At 44.8% G+C, this 20382-nt stretch overlaps 1 protein-coding gene across 4 annotated transcripts in view; it reads left to right on the top strand.

Annotated features, from left to right (window-relative positions):
• The window catches only part of LOC143942998 (acyl-coenzyme A thioesterase 1-like), a 40648-nt gene extending 22524 nt beyond the window's left edge, over positions 1 to 18124 (top strand). For 3 of the 4 annotated variants that reach the window (XM_077464470.1, XM_077464472.1, XM_077464471.1), the window contains exon 3: positions 12192 to 18124. In XM_077464470.1, coding sequence (XP_077320596.1) covers positions 12192 to 12791 — 600 coding nt within the window. In that variant the 3' untranslated portion in view covers positions 12792 to 18124. Of the gene's footprint in view, positions 1 to 111; positions 158 to 12191 lie in introns of all 4 variants that reach the window. The other variant, XM_077464473.1, reaches the window with a different exon arrangement.
• Positions 18125 to 20382: the final 2258 nt, after the last annotated feature.

Here is a 20382-nt window from a genome sequence, read left to right as displayed (position 1 = left end):
CATTATTGAACACTGTAGCTTACTTATAGGTAAGAGTGCTGGGATTAAGATGTGGTTCCCCCTCTTACTGTTATTTCAGTTACTAATTTGGCATTTTACATTTCATTACAGACATATATCGCATTTGCTCCTGATGAGTGGAAGTAATCCACGAAACGTGCGTAGAGCTTTATATCGATTTATTGTCACAGCCACTATGCTTCTACTATGAGACTACTTTTTGAATCAATTTTACAATATCGTGTGTGCAATCAGCCGTGTCCTATATGCAATTTTGGGTTACATTTAATTTAATTTAATACAGTTTTAATATATATCATGTACTATGTAGGAACACTTATGTGTATTTATTTTGTTATTTATTATATGTAATGTCCCATGTGCACTATCAAATAATATATACAAATTAGTTAATTTGGTTCTGATGGTGTACTTCATACGAAGTCCCAACATTCTCCTCCCTCCCCTCTTCTATATGATTCAGGCATGGAGACCTACAAACTCTACAGCAGTCGTCCTCTTATACAAGTCCCAACATTTTTTTATTTAACTAGTTGCCACCTGCTCACCGTCAAATAAAGGCGGGGCAGTGCAGCTCCCATTATGGGATGCCGTCTGCGGCTCTTTAACCATGTGATCGGCTGTGTCCAATCACAGCCGGTCAACATGTAAACGGAGAGTGTGTGATTAGGAGAGCCAATCAGCAGCATCTCCTCACAGGAGACCTCTACACATGTATCATGTCACAATAGCGACACCAGTGCCACCAATCAGTGCCCACCTCTGCCAGCAAACAGTGCCACCAATCAGTGCCCATTAGTAATGCCAGGCCATGCTGGCTATCAGTCCAGCCTATCAATGCTGTCCAATGCCCACCAGTGCCATCTGTCGGTGCCTTATCTGTGCCACCTATTAGTGCGACATAGCAGTGCCCATAAGTGCAGCATAGTGCCCCCTCGTCAGTGCTACCTAATCAGTGCCCAGCAGTTCAGCCTATCGTGCCCATCCGTGCCACCTCATCAGTGAAGGAGAAAAATGACTTAATTACAAATTTTACTGACCAAAACTAAGTAAAAAAAAATTTTTTTTTCACTTTTGTTTTTGTAAAAAACCCAGCAGTAATTAAATACCATCAAAAGAAAGCTCTATTTGTGTGAAGAAAATTAAAACAATTTAATCTGGGTACAGTGTAGCACTACCGTGCAGTTTTCATGCAAAGTGCAACAGCTGAAAAATGGGCAGGAAGGGGATGTAAGTGCTCACTCGGCTCAGTCGGCCTGGCTCGGCTCCACTTGGCTCAGGCGGCCTGGATCAGCTCGGCTTGTCTTCACTCGGCTCTGGCGGGGAGGTGGACTACTGTGACTACTAGTGTTGTGTGGGTAGAGAATAGCACTGCTGGCTAGCTGACAAGCGAAGGAAGGGGATCGTGGCCATGCAGGAAATTACTGGGACTTGTTTAGTGGTGGGAAACAATGGGCCAGGATGGATGTTCCCAGTTGGTTGGGGCTGTGATCTGCAATCACCAGGTGATTGGGACAGGGATGTAATGTGTATATTCAGATCTTCCATAGGCTGCCAATTGACTTGTCTGTGTCCACAGCCAGCTGTCTGATTTGTACTGTCAGTATTTGAATAACATGTGAAAAGGCAGATGATGACTGTGCTGTCCCTGTATTTCTATAGTAGAAGCTCTCTAAGCCTTGGACATGGCTCAGACTACCCTGATCTGTTTAATAAAAAAAAAAGTTCACCAATTGACTGGATCTGTCTGGTCCCCAATGTCCACAGACATGCAGAATGTGGTGCCTAGTAGAGTGGAAAGCCTCACACCACACAAGGCCTTGACCAAGGTTGCTGTTGGAAACCATGCGGCCCCGTACAACCTACCAGACAGGGCGAATATTGGAATCAGGTACTCCTCAGCCCTGCACTCTGCACATAGGGCAACCCTCAGCCCTGTACTCTGCACGTAGCGCAGCCCTGCACTCTGCATGTAGCTCATATTTACTTATAAAGGCAGTAATAATGTGTACAGTACCTATAGTAGCCATTCATATGTTATCGTTATTTTATTTATCAGCCAGATCAATGAAATATGCTTTATGTTAATATTGTTAAAGTTGTTGCTGTTATTTATTTTTGTAACTTAATTCTATATAAAACATTTAACAGTGTAATTTCATGAGAATTTACAAGGGCGTGATTATTGGCAGGACAGGGTAGGGCAATTGGTGGCGAGTAACTTAGACCCCTTTCACACTGGGGCGTTTTGCAGGCGCTATAGCATTAAAAATAGTGCCTGCAAACCGCCCTAAAACAGCTGCTCCATTCACACTGGAGTGGTGCGCTGGCAGGGCATCAGAAAAAGTCCTGCCAGCAGCTTCTTTGGAACGGTGAACTCCCCACTCCTCCACCGCTCCATCCCATTGAAATCAATGAGGCAGCGCTGTCATACCGCTGGCAAAACGCTGGCAAAACGCTGATTCGTCTGTGTTTTGCGGGTAGATTTAACCCCTCTTCGACCGCTAGTGGGGGTCAAAACTGCCCCGCTAGCAGGCCAGATATTGCCGTTAAAACGACGGTAAAGCTGCACTAAAAATAGAGCCACCTTATCACTGACTCCCAATGTAGAAGGGGTCTTAAGACCTGGCTGGTAGCTCAGGACTTGAAATTTTGAGTGAATTGTGTGTGTGCGTGCGTGTGTGCTTATAAAAGTATTCACCGCCCTTGGCTTACCTATTTTGTTACATTACAGCCTTCAGTTCAATGTTTTTTTAATCTGAATTGTATGTGATGGATCAGAACACACTAGTCTAAGTTGGTTAAGAAAAAAAATGAAAAATATTTACATAAAGCTATTTTTCAGAAAAAAAATTCTAATTTGCATGTGCGTATGTATTCATCCACTTTATGAAGCTCTGGTGCAACCAATTACCTTCAGAAGTCACAAAATTGGTGAAATGATGTCCACCTGTGTGCAATCTACATGATCTGTCATTACATATAAACACCTTTTCGAAAGGCCCCAGAGGCTGCAACACCTAAGCAAGAGGCATCTTCTGCAAGAGTAGCTGCGAAAATAAGCCATACGCTTCATAGAGTTTGGCTTTATGCCATAGTGGCCGGAAGAAAGCCATTACTTTCAGCAAAAAACAAAATGGCACGTTTTGAGTTTGCGAAAAGGCATGTGGAAGACTCCCAAAATGTTTGGAGGAAAGTGCTCTGGTGCTACATACAGGAATATTCTTTAGCAAAACCTGTACCACTCTGTGTGATTTGAGGCTAGGACGGAGGTTCACCTTGCAGCAAGAGAATGACCCCAAACACACTGTTAAAGCAACAGTTGAGTGGTTTAGGCTCGGTTTCTCACTATGAATCAACCTGTGATGGACACTGTCCTTAAAGACATGCTTGCCTCATTAAGGCGCACTCTGTAATTAGACATGATGACCTGTATGCACAGATTCAGCGGGGAATTGAGAGCAGTGGAGACCAGGGTAGATCATACTGAAGGCAAGATGGGGGAGTTTACTTCTACCATAAATGAACTAGTGGATGGTAATGAGGACAAAGAGGGGGAATCAGCATGGATTAAAAACAAAGCGGATATTGAAGACAGGTCTAGAAGGAATAATCTAAAAATAAGGGGGATTCCTGAATCTGTACAACCTTCAGACCTGCGATCTTATGTGACTGATTTATTTGCATCCCTCTTGCCTGATCTTTCTGATATGGAAATCACCATAGACAGAATACACCGCTTACCTAAACCAATGTATCTCCCTTATAAGGTTCCCAGAGATGTGATTCTACGCCTTCACTTTTTTCACGTAAAAGAGCAATTAATACAAATGATGCGCAATAGGGATGAGCTTCGAGTTCGAGTCGAACTCATGTTCTACTCAAACATTGCCTGTTCGCCTGTTCAGCGAACAGTGAACAATTTGGGCTGTTCGCAGCAAATTCGAAAAGCCGGAACACCCTGTACAAGTCTATGGGAGAAATCTAAAGTGCTCATTTTAAAGGGTAATATGCAGGTTACTGTCCTAAAAAGTGTTTGGGGACCTGGGTCCTGCCCCAGGGGACATGGATCAATGCAAAAAAAAGTTTTAAAAACTGCCGTTTTTTCAGGAGCAGTGATTTTAATAATGATTAAAATGAAACAATAAAAGTGTAATATTCCTTTAAATTTCGTAGCACCTAAACTAGATGCAAATCGCACAGCAAAGCTGTCTGTCCCTGTTCTGCTCCAGGGATGAATTGGGGCAGAATCTTTGCCTGAATTTGGCCCTGAAACAGACAGACGCACAGCATTCCTGTGCAGTCTGCTCTGTGGAGACATGTGAATCGGCTCCATAGAGAGCTGGTCACATTCTCCCGCTATGCGAATTGGATGCTGGAAGCAACATCCAATTTGCATAGGTGTGAACCCAGCCTTAAGGGGAAACATGTAAATGTGTTGGAATGACCTAGTCAAAGCCCAGACCTCAATCCAATAGAAGATCTGTAAAGATTGCTGTTCACACACGCAAACCATCCAACTTGAAGGAGCCAGAGCAGTTTTGCAAGGAGGAATGGGCAAAAATACCAGTGGCAAGCTCATAGAGACTCTTATTCAAAGCGACTTGGAGCTGTGATAGCCACAAAAGGTGGCTCTACAAAGTATTAACTTTAGGCGGGTGAATAGTTACGTAAGACACTGTGTGTGTGTGTGTATGTGTGTGTATGTATGTATGTATGTGTATATATATATATATATATATATATATATATATATATATATATATATATATATATATATATATATATATTTAGAGCTGTACGATTAATAATGGGCAGTCTGCCAAGAATATCAAAGCATTCTTCAGCAATGAACTTAACTAAAAACATTGTAACTATTTGTCAATGAAATAGAAAGTTTAACCACTTAAACACTAAGAGCCCATTCACACAGGGGCAACTTGGGATCCGACTTCAAGTCGCCCCAAGTCGCCCCAAGTCGCCTCAGGTCGGACAACACACAGAACTCAATGTTAGGCAATGACTGCCGTCTAAATGGACACTACTGAAGTCGTTCCGACTTCAGAAAAGGTTCCTGTACTACTTGTATCCGACCTCTGGGCGACTTGCATCCATTGAATTCAATGCAAGTCGCCTCCAGGTCGGATTACAGTACATACTGAGGCGACTTAACAGGAAACTGAAGGCAAATTATCATACAGCCAGCCCCCTCCTGCTCAAACACAGCCAGCCCCTTCCTGCTCTGCAAGAGAACATCTCCATTTTTATTCCTCTGATTGCTCTGTTCTGTCCTGTTTAGTTCCTAACTTCTGGAAAATGTCTAGCAGAGCCAGTAATACCAGGGAGGTGGTGGACAATGAAGCCCTAATTAGGTTTATTAGGGCTAGAAAATGTCTATACGATAAAAAAGATCCTGCTTACAAGGATCATGTAAAGAGGGACCATGCCTGGGTTGAAATATGTCGGCTATTCTTCCCAGATTGGGATCTCTTGTCAGAGACTGACCGCAGTGAAAAATGTAAGTTAAACATTTTTATATTTCTCTCTGTTATCTTTGACTTGTCATGATGTTTGTATTTCCAGATTTATCCGTGCAGAATAGGTACCTGCCAGAAGTTGCGTATTGTCCACTTGCCACGACTCCTGCCACAAGTTGTGTATTGTCCACTTGCCACGACTCCTGCCACAAGTTGTGTATTGTCCACTTGCCACGACTCCTGCCACAAGTTGTGTATTGTCCACTTGCCACAACACCTGCCAGGATTGCCACGTGACCTGCCACGAGTGCCACGTGACGTGCCACGTGTGCCACGTGACGTGCCACAAGTGCCACGTGACATGCCACGTGTGCCACGTGACCCGCCACGTGTGCCACGTGACCCGCCACGTGTGCCACGTGAAGTGCCACGTGTGCCACGTGACCCGCCACAAGTGCCACGTGAAGTGCCACGTGTGCCACGTGACGTGCCACGTGTGCCACGTGACCCGCCACAAGTGCCACGTGACCCGCCACGTGTGCCACGTGACCCGCCACAAGTGCCACGTGACGTGCCACGTGTGCCACGTGACCCGCCACGTGTGCCACGTGACCCGCCACGTGTGCCACGTGACCCGCCACAAGTGCCACGTGACCCGCCACGTGTGCCACGTGACCCACCACAAGTGCCACGTGACGTGCCACGTGTGCCACGTGACGTGCCACGTGTGCCACGTGACCCGCCACAAGTGCCACGTGACCCGCCACGTGTGCCACGTGACCCGCCACAAGTGCCACGTGACGTGCCACGTGTGCCACGTGACCCGCCACAAGTGCCACGTGAAGTGCCACGTGACGTGCCACGTGTGCCACGTGACCCGCCACGTGTGCCACGTGACCCGCCACAAGTGCCACGTGACGTGCCACGTGTGCCACGTGACCCGCCACGTGTGCCACGTGACCCGCCACAAGTGCCACGTGACCCGCCACGTGTGCCACGTGACCCGCCACAAGTGCCACGTGACCCGCGAAATTGCACATTCCAATTATACTTCAGATAACAGCAATGCTAGTGGTGCATTGATTGGATCAAGGGATCATTAATTAGGGTATTTAAAAGTTCTATGAATCATTGCAAGCAATTACAATTGTTTCAAATATTTTTTAATAGTTCATCAATCATTTTTAATTAACTATATAAACATACGCAAAGTAATTATTACAACATTTTCATGTTAAAATTTACAATAAAAGACATTAACTATAACTATTAACTATCGTGAACTAATTGTAAAATCAATACCTGCAGGCTCTAGAGAACAGTACAGCAAAAACAACTGATCATAATAGTAATCACGTTATGAAATGGCGTCCATTTGCCATTCTATTTCGCCAGCCGGTGAAACAAAGTATGATGTGAATTGATTGCGCACAGTTGCACCGTCACTGGATCCCCTGGTAGCAGTGATGTGTGCACTTTCCAGGTTGTGCATGAGTGAATCCTCAAAAGAATAACCATCACGTAATCGAACAAAATTGTGCAGCACACATGCTGCTTTAACAGCAGCAATTGCATTCTCCACGTGCAAGGCTATTGGTGTATGTAAAAAACGCCATTTATTGGCAAGAATGCCAAAACTGCACTCAACCACCCTTCTTGCTCTTGTTAAACGATAATTGAAAATCTTCTTCTCAGTAGTGAGGTTCCTATTGGAATATGGCCTCATAAGGTGTTCTCCCAAGGCAAAAGCCTCATCTCCAACAAAGACATAGGGTAGTGGGGGTTCAGTTGTGCCTGGAAGTGGACAATTTGCAGGAAGATCGAGTTGATCCTCTCGTAGCCTTTGCCCAAAGGAGGAATTCGCAAAAATACGAGCATCGCAGGTACTTCCATAGGATCCAACATCTATGTATGTGAAACAATAATTTGAATCCGCCACGGCAAAGAGTACAAAGGAGCAATATTTTTTATAATTAAAGTACATACTTCCAGTTCCAATTGGCTTAATGACACGCACGTGCTTCCCATCAATAGCTCCAATACAATTGGGGAAATTGCACCGACTCCAATATAGATTTGCAATGTCCCGCCAATTCTCCTGTGTAGGTCTCTTCATAACGATGTTGTTCAGAACGTCCCATAAAATTTTGCTGGTTTCACGGATAATCAAGCTTATTGTTGACTTGCCCACCATGAACTCGAAATGAAGGCTTGCTATAGAGTGACCGGTTGCCAGGTATCTAAAATAAAAAATACATAAATGATTATGTTTCTGTTTATATTTTGCAGTAACCGTTTTACAGACACGATGGAAGGGTCTGAGGGACTGCTTCAAGCGCCACCTACGGAGACTGCACGAGGGCAGAAGTGGCTCAGGAAGTAGGCGGTTTGTTCCTTATGTCCACGCCGAGGAGCTGCAGTTTCTGTTGCCTTTTATGGAACCGAGAGAGTAAGCTAACATCTTTCATATTTCACAAGTGATATACTGTAACGTTCTATATATAAATTGTGCTAAAATTTGTATTATATGTTTTATGCAGAACACAGTCGAGTTGGGGTGAGGGACAGCAGTCCCGACATGAGGCATCATCACAGTCATTAAATGAGGCAGCATCTGCAGGAGCAAATCTGGATTTGCCAGTACATGAGCCAATTGAGGCAGCTGAGGATGAAATATTTGTACCGCCTTCTCCCCAGCATGATCTACAAATTTCATCTTCACAACAGGTTGAGCTGCAACAGGTGTCCCAACTCGACCTGCCCAATGTGGAGCAGCCCCAGGTGGAGCAATCACCAAATCAAAGGGCACCATTGCTTAGATCTAGCCGGCCTGTTGGGGGATCCAGGGGAGCCCAAACGATGGAGCGATTTGCCAACCTAATGGACCGCCTAGATAGGAAGTTGGAAACACTTGAGACAGAGGAGAGTGCGTTTGGGGTGATGGTGGCTTCTATGCTCAAGAGAGTGCCAGATGATCGTAAAAATCTTGTCCGAAAAGATATCATGGACATTTTAGAAGCTAACATGATCACTCCTAATTCCACCAATCAGAGTGTAATGCTTCCTAACCCACCATGCCCACCAGGACCTTATTATAATATGCCCAACCCTCCACCACCCCGTACCCACCCCTACTACCCCCCTCGCTTCCGTCCATACACGGATGAGTATGGAAATGCTCTGACTTCTGCCAATGCCCCGATCCCCTATCCATCACCATCCCCGATTTTTTTCATCCCATGATGTACCTAATAACCCAATATTGATGCCATCCACACCATCCCCAATGCCTTCCACCAGCTCCAATTTAACCTATCACCAGCTATAATTTGGTTCTTTTGTTTACAGTTTTTTCTATTGTTTTTCTACTTTTGACTTGTTGTTCGTTGTTGTTCCTGTTAATTAAAGTTTTTTTGGTGATTAAAATGTTTAGAACCTACTCTTTTCTAAATCTAAAAATATATTTGGAAAGATTGTGTTATTAATATTCCTTAAAAATTTGGGTATGCTACTAATGTGCATATAAAATACTTTACCTTAGTGTAATAATAAGTCTTTCAGTGCTTGAGATACTCCTCCTGTATGATGTATTCTGTCGCTGAAGATGGATGTCAACCAGACCAAGCAATTCGTCAAAACTGCAATACAAAACCCCAAAAAAATTGTCATTTACAATATTATAAATCACAAATCTAAACCAATTGGTAGCTACACACACACACACACACACACACACACACACATTGCCGCTTAGCCAACCATATGCAAATATGTGGCCTCTCACAAACACCAGGGTTTCTGCTGGGGGAAGGTGACATGGCAAGTGGACAATACTCAACTTTAATGCCGAAAAGTGCTTGACATTTGGCTACACATATCTCGGGGTCCCTTGTAGTTATAGATCCCAAATTTGGTAATTTTTTAGTGCTAGATCTACTGTGTTTGCAGACAGTTGAGGTTTCTAGCTATACTTGGCCACGAGATCCATGGCCCCAAAGTAGTGTCGCAAAATGTCATTCTCTGCTACATAAACATAATTGCCATATTGTCCATATTTTGGGGTCACTTTGTGCTTGGAATCTCACAACTTGTGTCCGGTCACATGGCTCACACGACACATAACATGACTCACATGGCACATCAATGGGGTTCATGGGGCGGGTCACGTGGCACGTCACGTGGCACTCGTGGCGGATCACGTGGCACACGTGGCACATCACGTGGCACACATGGCACGTTACGTGGCACTCGTGGAGGATCACGTGGCACGTCACGTGGCACACATGGCACGTTACGTGGCACTCGTGGCGGATCACGTGGCACACGTGGCACATCACGTGGCACTCGTGGAGGATCACGTGGCACGTCACGTGGCACACATGGCACGTTACGTGGCACTCGTGGAGGATCACGTGGCACACGTGGCACGTCACGTGGCACACATGGCACGTTACGTGGCACTCGTGGAGGATCACGTGGCACACGTGGCACATCACGTGGCACACGTGGCACACGTGGAGGATCACGTGGCACTCATGGAGGATCACGTGGCACACGTGGCACGTCATGTGGCACACGTGGCACGTTACGTGGCACTCGTGGAGGATCACGTGGCACACGTGGCACGTCACGTGGCACACATGGCACGTTACGTGGCACTCGTGGCGGATCACGTGGCACACGTGGCACATCACGTGGCACACGTGGCACACGTGGAGGATCACGTGGCACTCATGGAGGATCACGTGGCACACGTGGCACGTCACGTGGCACACGTGGCACGTTACGTGGCACTCGTGGAGGATCACGTGGCACACGTGGCACACGTGGCACGTTACGTGGCACTCGTGGAGGATCACGTGGCACACGTGGCACGTCACGTGGCACACATGGCACGTTACGTGGCACTCGTGGAGGATCACGTGGCACACGTGGCACGTCACGTGGCACACATGGCACGTTACGTGGCACTCGTGGCGGATCACGTGGCACACGTGGCACATCACGTGGCACACGTGGAGGATCACGTGGCACTCATGGAGGATCACGTGGCACACGTGGCACGTCACGTGGCACACATGGCACGTTACGTGGCACTCGTGGAGGATCACGTGGCACACGTGGCACGTCACGTGGCACACGTGGCACGTTACGTGGCACTCGTGGAGGATCACGTGGCACACGTGGCACGTCACGTGGCACACATGGCACGTTACGTGGCACTCGTGGAGGATCACGTGGCACATCACGTGGCACACGTGGCACACGTGGAGGATCACGTGGCACTCGTGGAGGATCACGTGGCACTCGTGGCACGTCATGTGGCTCACGTGGCACGTGGACAATGCACAACTTGTGGCAGGTGACGTGGCAAGTGGACAATGCACAATTTGTGGCAGGTGACGTGGCAAGTGGACAATGACATGCAGCTTATGTACTTGCCTTGCGATGGACATCCGTGTATAGTTGGAAAACTTGTCCTCAAAAGCACGCAAGTTCTCGTACATAGCCCAGAACTGCCCTCTGTTAGGTCTATTGACAATGATTGGATGGATCCAGTAGCGACGTCTTCTTCTCATCCTCATCCTTCGCTTCCTTTCTTCTTCTTCCTCTTCCATCAACACTGCCAACCCAGCAGTTATGACAGCTGACATCAAATAACGCAACGAGAGCATTTTGGACACAGCACCAGGAAACAGGGAACCAGGAAACAGGGAATAGGAAGAGAACAGGAACAAGAATTATGTCACAAGAGCAGATAAGCTCTTATTGGCCACTTGTACACTATCCTTTGCTGGAGGCGACTTGTAAGTCGCCCCAAGTCGCGCTTGAAGTCATCACAAGTCGTTTTGAAGTCGTCCCAAGTCGTGCTGTGATCTAAACTCAAGTCGTGTCCAAGTTGCCTGACTCAAGTCGCCTACAAGTCGTGTTGCCCCTGTGTGAATGGGCTCTTAGGGTCCTTTCACACGGGGCAGATCCGTGATGATCCGCCCGTGGATATCCGCTTGCACAGCGGGGATCGCCGGAACGATCTCCGCTGAGCAGGCAGAGGACAGGTCTGTCTCTGCGCACTGCGCAGAGACGGACCTGTCACAGCGCCGCTCTCCCCTATGGGAGATCGGGTGACAACGGTCCGCAGTATCCGTCGTCATCCGATCCAATGACGGATGGAAAAATAGCTTTTTCCTCCATCACACTTTTTCGGATCGTAGCAGGTCGGATGTCAGCGGACATGTCACTGCTGACATCCGACGCTCCATAGACCTCTATGGAGCATCCGTTCAGGTCCGCCTGAAAAACTGACAGGCGGACCTGAACGGATCGTCCGTGTGAAAGGGACCTTAACCTTTTTCTGACATTTGTTGGTTTCAAGTTAAAATCTTTTTTTTTTTTTGCTAGAAAACTACTTAGAACCCCCAAATCATTAAAGAATAAAATGGTGGTTGTTACAATATTTTATGTCGCACTGTATTTCCACAGCGGTCTTTTTTTGCCATAATGTGAAAGCTTTTACGTTGCGAGAATCTTGAGAGAATCGTGATCTTTTTATTCTAAGCAAGAAAATTGTGATTCTCATTTTGGCCAGAATTGTGCAGCATATATATTATATAATAGTATAATAATACACACACACACACGACTTTTCTCATGATAGTAAGTTGATAGAGCTATCTCTCTCTCTTTCTACTTCAGGTTAAAGGTCCAGGAATAGGTCTTCTTGGCCATTCTAAAGGTGGAGATTTGGTGCTTTCTATGGCTTCCTTCCTTAAAGGTATAACTGCAGCAGCTGTTGTAAATGGATCTGTGGCCAATGTTGGGGCAGACCTTCACTACAAAGACATCACATTGCCTGCCATTGGCTATGACCGACAAAAGATTAAATTCCCACAGCCAGGATTGGGAGATATCAGGGACGTTATGTACAATCCACTAGAAGAACCGAATCGTCAGAGCCTTATTCCCGTTGGGAGAGCAGATTGTAAGTTTCTCTTTATTGTGGCAGAAGATGACCGGAACTGGAAGAGCGACTTTCATGCCCAGACAGCTTGTAATCTTTTGGAAGAGCAAGGGAAAGAAAAGCCAGAGGTTGTGTACTATCCCAAAGCTGGACATTATATTGAACCTCCTTACTTCTCACTATGTGAAGCTTCCATGCATAAGATTGTTGGCCTTCCATGTGTTTGGGGAGGGGAGCCAAAATCACACAGTGTTGCACAAGTGGATTCCTGGCAGAGAATTCAGGCTTTCTTCCGCAAACACTTAGAGAAGGAAAGCCCCTCAAGCAAACTATGAAGATGATATTGTAGGAAAGATATAAAACTATTGTTGTTGATATTGTATTCTGACAGCTGTATGTGCTTAATTCATGTAACTACAGTAGTTCACCTCTTACCTGCCTTTGTATATCTTTATCTACATTTTGATTAATCTGAACAGCAAAAGTAAATGTTATGGTCTGGGATAGATTATAACATTACCAGTGGTGCATGAGCTGTTGCAGCAGCAGTCTGGAGAACTCCATAAAGGTCTCTGTTTCACATGAGCCTAGCTGCTGATTCACATTCTGTGGTTGATTGCGATGTTGGCCCGAGGTTAGCAGCCGATTAGGAGGTGACACGCTGCCTCGCACACACCTGTTTGGGATTTCACGCTGAATTGGATGTGATTATGGCCTGACCGTATTAACCTCCTGGGCACTAGTGGCAAGTGGTTTTACCTGCTTTGCAGCCACTGCAAAGTACGTGGGGCCTTAAAGTCAAACCAGGGCTTTTGAGTTTATATAATAAAATAACAAATTTCAAGGCATCAATTGCATTTATTTTTTGACGTATCCCAGGATTTAACATATGCCTGGAAAGCTTTGGCATAAAAAGATTTGTCAGTATGCCTAAACCATCCTAGGACAGCCTACTTCAGTTCGTCATCAGTGCTGAAATGCTGACCACTGAGAAGTGACAGCTGGTGAAATTTTAGGATGGGGGGTGCTAGACCCCGCCCTTCCTTTTAGACTCCTCCCACTTATAAGCCCCACCCCTTACAGAATCCGCCCCCTGTATTCCACTTGCTTCCACCCATAGTGTCAGGAGTATACAGCTCAACCTCGCAGATCAGGGTATATAGCTCAGCCTCACAGAGCAGGGTTATATAGCTCAGCCTCACAGATCAGGGTATACAGCTCAGCCTCGCAGATCAGTGGATATAGCTCAACATCAACAGATCATCCTTATCATTGTATAATGCACCCATCATCACTATCCTCAGCATTGTAAAATACACCCATCATCATCCCATTGTATAATGCACCTGACGTCATTGCTGTCCTTGTCCAATGACCATTTCCAGGACATCCACCCTTGCCTGGGCCCAGTCTGCACTTAATGTGTGGGGAGACCTTATCAAGCAGGGAACAGACTGAGGGAAGAGTGAGGGGAGGGGCGGCTCGCAACTGTCGGCCTACTCAGCTAGGACTTGGAGGAGAGGAGGCCGCTCTTGATGCCACTAGCTTTACCTAAAGTTACCGCGCCGCTCAGCTCAGGCAGGCTTCCACCACGCGTCGGTTGCACAGTCAGTCTCAGAGTCCACTTCACAGCAGAGTGAGCTGGGAAGCCAGAAGTGATGAGGTGCTGCAAAAAGCACTACCCAATTGTCCTCCAGTCCCTGCAGCAAAAGAAAAGGACAGGAGCCAGAGACAAATCATTGTAGAGTGGGAGTGTTTGCGTGCGCATCCCTTGCTCCCCGAACATTCCCTAAACAAGGGAAAATCAGCTTCCCAGTTGCAATAAGCTGATTACAAGCTGGGAAAGCTTCCCATACTACTGCGTGTTCGGTGCCTGGAAACTCTTAGACTCCTTTCACACCACACCGCTGATAGCGTCGGCGGTAAAACGCCGCTATTTTTAGCGGCGTTTTACTGCCGGATTTGCGGCGCATTTCGGCCGCTAGCGGGGCGCTTTTACCACCCGCTAGCGGCCGCGAAAGGGTTAAAACCGCTGGCAATACGCCGCAATAGCGGTGTTTTGCCGGCGGCATTACAGCGCTGCCCCATTGATTTCAATGGGCAGCAGCGGTGGAGGAGCGTTAAACACACCGCTCCTTCACTGCTCCAAAGAAGCTGCTGGCAGGACTTTTTTCTGACGTCCTGCCAGCGCACCGCTGTAGTGTGAAAGCCCTCGGGGCTAGTGGTTGCATTGATGATCAGGCGTTCTATGCAGTGAGTGTTCACAGGAATGACTGCTGTGGGCAGGGATCGTCACTGATGGACATACGGCCATCTTTGAAAAGTTTACACTATTCAAATGTCTTACTGCATCTGAGCGTCTCATCACAGTACTGTGCTTGAAGTCTTCTGTGATGATAAATGTGGGTTTTTACACCATTGTTCACAAAAGACATCACCACATACTGTTCCATGCACACACTAACACTGTTGTCTGTCATCTTGATTAATGGTCTCTGGACTGGCCCGTAACGTGTGCCACCTACCAGTAAATAGGACACACTTGCCACTTACTACTCCATTTAGTACCGCCATGCTAGCATCCCTTTTTATACCCGTAAAATGAAAAGTCCTGGTTTGACTTGAACATCCTTCGCGTATGGGAATGTCCAGCAGCCATTGCCTGGTTTTGACAGATGCCTGTGGATAGTTAAAAATGCGCCTCAGTCACCTATTTTTGCCATTTGACAGTGCCCATCTGAAATAAGCCAAAGAGTGTTGCTCCTCTGCATGAGCCTCAATGTCATTACCCAAATACGGCTATATTTGGACAAGGTCAGCCAGCGTCACAACTCTTTTGTTTACTTTCAGCTGTCGGCTTGGGAATTTCTGAGCTGGTAACTGAATGGGGCCAGAGATCAGTTGCTAGGATGCTGGCGTCCAGGCTACCCATGAACCCTGTGTAGGAAGCTGTCATACTAATGACCTCTTCCTAGCACATACTGTATATCCAACCCTGGGTACTCTCATCTCTCTATATGCCAACTCAGATCTGGTTCCATTTACCTCTGGTTTTCTCATCTGTGAAATGGTAGTAATTTTTTCAGTCATAACGTCAGATTCTAAAATAAGTGAAATAAGTGGTGCAGGTGAAAACTACCAGGTTTTGGCACCTGTTTTTTTTTTTTTTTTTTTTTTTTTTTTTTTTTTTACTGGTACCAAAACTTCCACAGATAATGTTAAAGGGATCATACCGCCAGAAAAGTGTTTTTGCTTTATTGATACCCCGTGTCTTTATTGAAAAAATTTAATGAAAGATGACTGCTTATAGCACACCTGGCATTGTTATAGTTTTTCCTCAATTGCTGGTACTATCACTACAGCTGGTCAGCATGGTTTACATGTAAAGGTGAAGAAATTTACAAAGATGTGAAGGTATTTGAAATATTATATGTTAAGCCGGTATCCTGTTGAACTTGACAAAGAGCAGAGATGCATGAAGTTTTAAGTTTTAAGTTTTAAGTTTTTGGCTGTATTTTGTGGACATCTTTCATGATTACAAATATTAACCACATACAGCTATCAAAATACAATATGAAAAGCCTAATCATAACTATTCTTAAAAATGTATAATTTGATTGGGACTTTATTTGCAAGGCTGGCAAGCTTGGTATTTATTCCGGTGTTCTATTAGAATACCGATATCCATCAGAAAATGCAACCGAAGTAACGTTCCATCGTGGCCATCTTGGTACACCCGCACTTGTCCGCAGTAAGCCTACAGTCAGAAGGTGGCAAGCGGACATCTTTTTACACCCACCGAAGTCTTGCATTTCACACTTAATTTTACCAGTAAACTCTGCTTATATAGTGAAATATAGTATTTTGAAATCTGTGACATTGTTTTGACGTATTTAAAATCAGCAGTGTTCTGTCAGATTAGCAAACCTGTGAGATCAGCAGGCTTGCCGATGCTTTTGAAACTCGACATCAAAAAAGTGTCACGGACGTCTAAATACTGTATTTCACTATATAAGCTGTGTTTACTGTTAAAAATGAGTTTGAGATGCAAGACTTTGGTGGGTGAAAAAAGATGTCCGCTTGCCGCCTTCAGACTGTAGGTTTACTGTGGACGAAAGCGGGTGTACCAAGATGGCCAGGACGGAACGTCACTTTGGTTGCATTCCCTGATGGGTAGCAGCTTTCTGATAGGACATCGGCACTGTTTTGTTTTTGTGCACAAGTTATGTCTTTGTCCTCCATTCAATCAAGAAGGCCGAAGACCAGCATCAGGGAGAAGATGTCAAAAAGGGTCCTTGCAGACATCGGACATTTGGAGCTAAGTCAGGTATTTTTGTCTGTGTGAAAACTGGAAAGCTTGCACTTTGCCCTAGTCCTAAAGATTAATGTTTGCGTGTACTGGATGAATAAATAAATTAATACGGGTGTACTTGGTAAGTTCTCAGATATTCGCCTTTGAATTTAGCTTACTTTTTAGGTCTTCTTGAGTTTTAATGTTAAAACAATTTCATTCTAAATATTTCATTAATTCTAAAAAGTAATTCTTAAAAGTTAATTGGCAAACGTGAATTCTTAAAAACTTTAAAGTGCATTTTATAATTTTTTATAAGCTAGGTAAGGTTAAATTCCTCTTCAATTTCCATTTTTTTTTTTCTTTTACAGTAACTCTAGATGAAACCGTACAGGATAGTTTTAGTTGTATTTTGTACACAGATTAATCACCTACAGGTGGGCCACAAGTAATTTTACTGCTGGCCGGTGGCTCCTCTGGGCACCACAACATACCCGTATGACACGGTGCACTTCCTGGTTCACCGGTGTGAGCGCACACAACATTGCTTTTCTGTGCTGTGGTTGGACACAATTGATTTTGGCTGTGGTCAATCACAGCACAGATTTGCGTGTGTTAGTAAACACAACAAAGATCTTGTTTGTTTTTGTTTTTTTGTGTTTCCTGATTTTCACTTACTGTTCAGAGCTGAAATCAGGAAGGAAATCCAGCCAGTGTGAGTAAAAGCAGCACATATATAGTTAGGCACACAGTTAACCTTTTGATTGCCCTTCTGATCACCCCTGTCACACAGCCAGTGCCATTAGTACAGTGACAGTGTACAAGTTCATGTGTGTTTAAAGGCCGGAGTCCCATTAGTTTTGGTAATATAGTGTATATCCTCTACCCTGTAACAAAAAAATCAAATATATATATATATATATAATAGAAAAAGAGAATAGAGGCTCTATACTCATATATTGATTAGATCTTTTTATTACAGTAAAGCAAATTTTTATATTTGTATACTTTTCTTGCACCTTTTTTATATTCAACTCTTTGGAAGATTGACTTGTGTTGGCCTTTCTCTTGCTCTGGTCTTTGATATTAGTCAGTGGAGGTGGTACCCTGTCACAAGGGACGAATCGGTAACAAGTTATTTCCATGATTTGGTTAAGGCTCGTGGGTGGTTTTTACCTTATTATAATAATTTATATATCCTGCCTGCTTGTAATGTAGCTTCTGCACATTTGCCAAAATATTTTGCTGTATTCAAGACTCTTAAAAGTGTTTTATGACAAAAAATTTTAAAAGTTTTTAATTTTATATGATCAAGGTTTGATTTTGTTTGCTTTGAACAACTTTATACCAAAATAAAGCTATATTTAAGAAAAAAAATCAGGAACAAAAGAATGTTTCATTGATTGGTGCTACTGCTTCTGGTGCTCAAAACAAATGTAATGATTTTGTACTAGCATTTTTCGGAAGAGGGTTATTAATGGCAACCTCCATATTTCTCTCTGTACAAGTTTCCTTTTAAAGTGTTTTTTTTTTACCTTCTTGCATTCTATGCATGAAGGTAAAAAAAAAATTGGTGTGCAGCAGCACCCTCAGCCCTTCCTAAAACTTAGCAAGCCCCAACTCAATCAATTGATGTATACGAGAGTCTCGGCTCTCCCGGGGTTCTCCTTCCTCTTTGGCTCCCACTACTGTCAATCACAGCCAGTAGTGAGCCAATGAGGAAAGAGTGGGAATGAGGCTGAGCCACGCTCCGTGTGTGAGTAGACACGTGGAGCAGCAGCTCAGAAACCCCCATAGCAAGTTTGCTATGGGTGCGCTAGGCAGGAGAGAGGGACTAGGAGCACTGCCGGGGGAACGGAGAAGAGGACTGGGGCTGAATTGTGCAAAACCACTGCACAGAGCAGGTAAATATGACATGTTCGTTATTTTAAAAAGGAAAAAAAAAAAAAACCTTTATCACTTTAGTAAGGTGTATTGAATGCTCAGTGTGGAGGTTATGTATAATATAAACCTCACCAAACACTGAAATGGTCATGAATGAACTAAACAAAGCTTAAAGTGAAATTCAAGTGCTGTTAAGTTTCCTCAAGATTGTCCTTCCTTTCCTGTTTCCTGGTGCCATCTTGTTATCCACAGTATAGTAGAATTCCACCTAAACTTTACATGAATTATCAGCTTGAGTGATGGTAGGAGATGCATCTGGATCATCATACTGGTTCCCCCATCATTCTCCATCTCAAACACTGTGGGAAACATTTATAAAGCAAATTAGCAACCGAATTGGATAAAATAGGACCCTCTCTCATTCATCAGTGTTTGTGACTGGTTTACAGTGTATTAGTGATTAGGGATGTGGCCAGGCATGCTGGGATCCTATTATGGACCCACCTAAGCTATCATAAGCAGTTGTGGCATTCCCTGTTCTGCAGTCGCACACATACAAAGGGCAGGGTGAGGAATGCTTTGGCCTCTTAAGATTGGCTTTGAGCAGTCACCCCTTCCTGGTGAGATGGATAAGGTGAGTTTGGATTATGATCTGAACACGGATTACAAACCTGACCCCTCCCTGTTGGTGACCCCTTTTCCTGTAATTCTGAACAGCCAATTGCAATAGATTTCACTTAAAATTAGACAGATTTTTACTTTTTAATCAGATGTATAATTAAAAGATAAGTTCCCCTTTGTGAAAAAAAAAAAAATGCAGATCTTTTTGCAGGTTAAAAAATGTGCATACATTCTTTTTTTTATTAGGTGCCTGTAAAGCATTGTGCCCACGATCAGCAGATCATGGGTGCAATCTCAGGCTCCTGCAGACTGTATAGCCGATTGCCCGTACCTTGTATAGGCAGGTAGTTACTAAATGACAGGAAGCATCAATGAACTACCTAGAGCAATGGTTCTCAACCTCAGTCCTCAAGTACCCCCAATGGGCCATGTTTTCCTTTACTTTGCACAGCTGCTTTTAGATCAATATCAATCGCATGATATTGATAAGCTATTCAGACGAGCAGACAGATTGTGTCCGCCTGTCAGTTTTTCAGGCGGGCCCTCCAGTCTCTTCTATGGAGCGGCGGGTGTAAAGGGACATGTGTCCCTTTTACAACCTCCGACATCCGATCCCATCTGCAAAAAAACAGATCCGTTCCCATTCCATCTGGAGGATCAGAAGGCAGTCAAGTGTAAATGGCCATGGTCCGTTTACATCTGACCATCCATAGAGGTGAGCTGGCTGTGTCTGTGTCCGCTCTGCATAATCAGTGGACAGATTCCTCGCTGAGCAAGTGGATCCCAATGGAGCCTGCCTCGTGCGGAAGGGCCCTTACACATTAATAATATGGTGTAACATATTCCACAAGAGGAACTCATCCTTTAATAAGTAGCCAGAAGCATTTTTTTTATTGTTGCAGTGCTATTTGAAGAAGGAATTTTAACATATGGGCTGCTGTTACTTTGCTGTGCAGTTTGCAAGCAGTGTGATCCGCTATTTCCCTGTTCAATTTTGGTTTAACTTTGTTGGAAGTGTAGAAGGTGTGCCCTCCATTCTGGACTTTGTACAGCACTGTGGTGATCTCCAGTGCACTGCAGAAAAAAATCCAGCATGTTTGCATTTTCCCACTCCACACATCAGTGATATG

Source organism: Lithobates pipiens, unplaced genomic scaffold, assembly GCF_037356315.1.
Source record: "Lithobates pipiens isolate NorthernLeopardFrog02 unplaced genomic scaffold, aLitPip1_a1.2 Scaffold_30, whole genome shotgun sequence".
In the NCBI taxonomy this organism is placed as follows: domain Eukaryota; kingdom Metazoa; phylum Chordata; class Amphibia; order Anura; family Ranidae; genus Lithobates; species Lithobates pipiens.
This window is presented reverse-complemented; position numbering and strand designations above follow the sequence as displayed.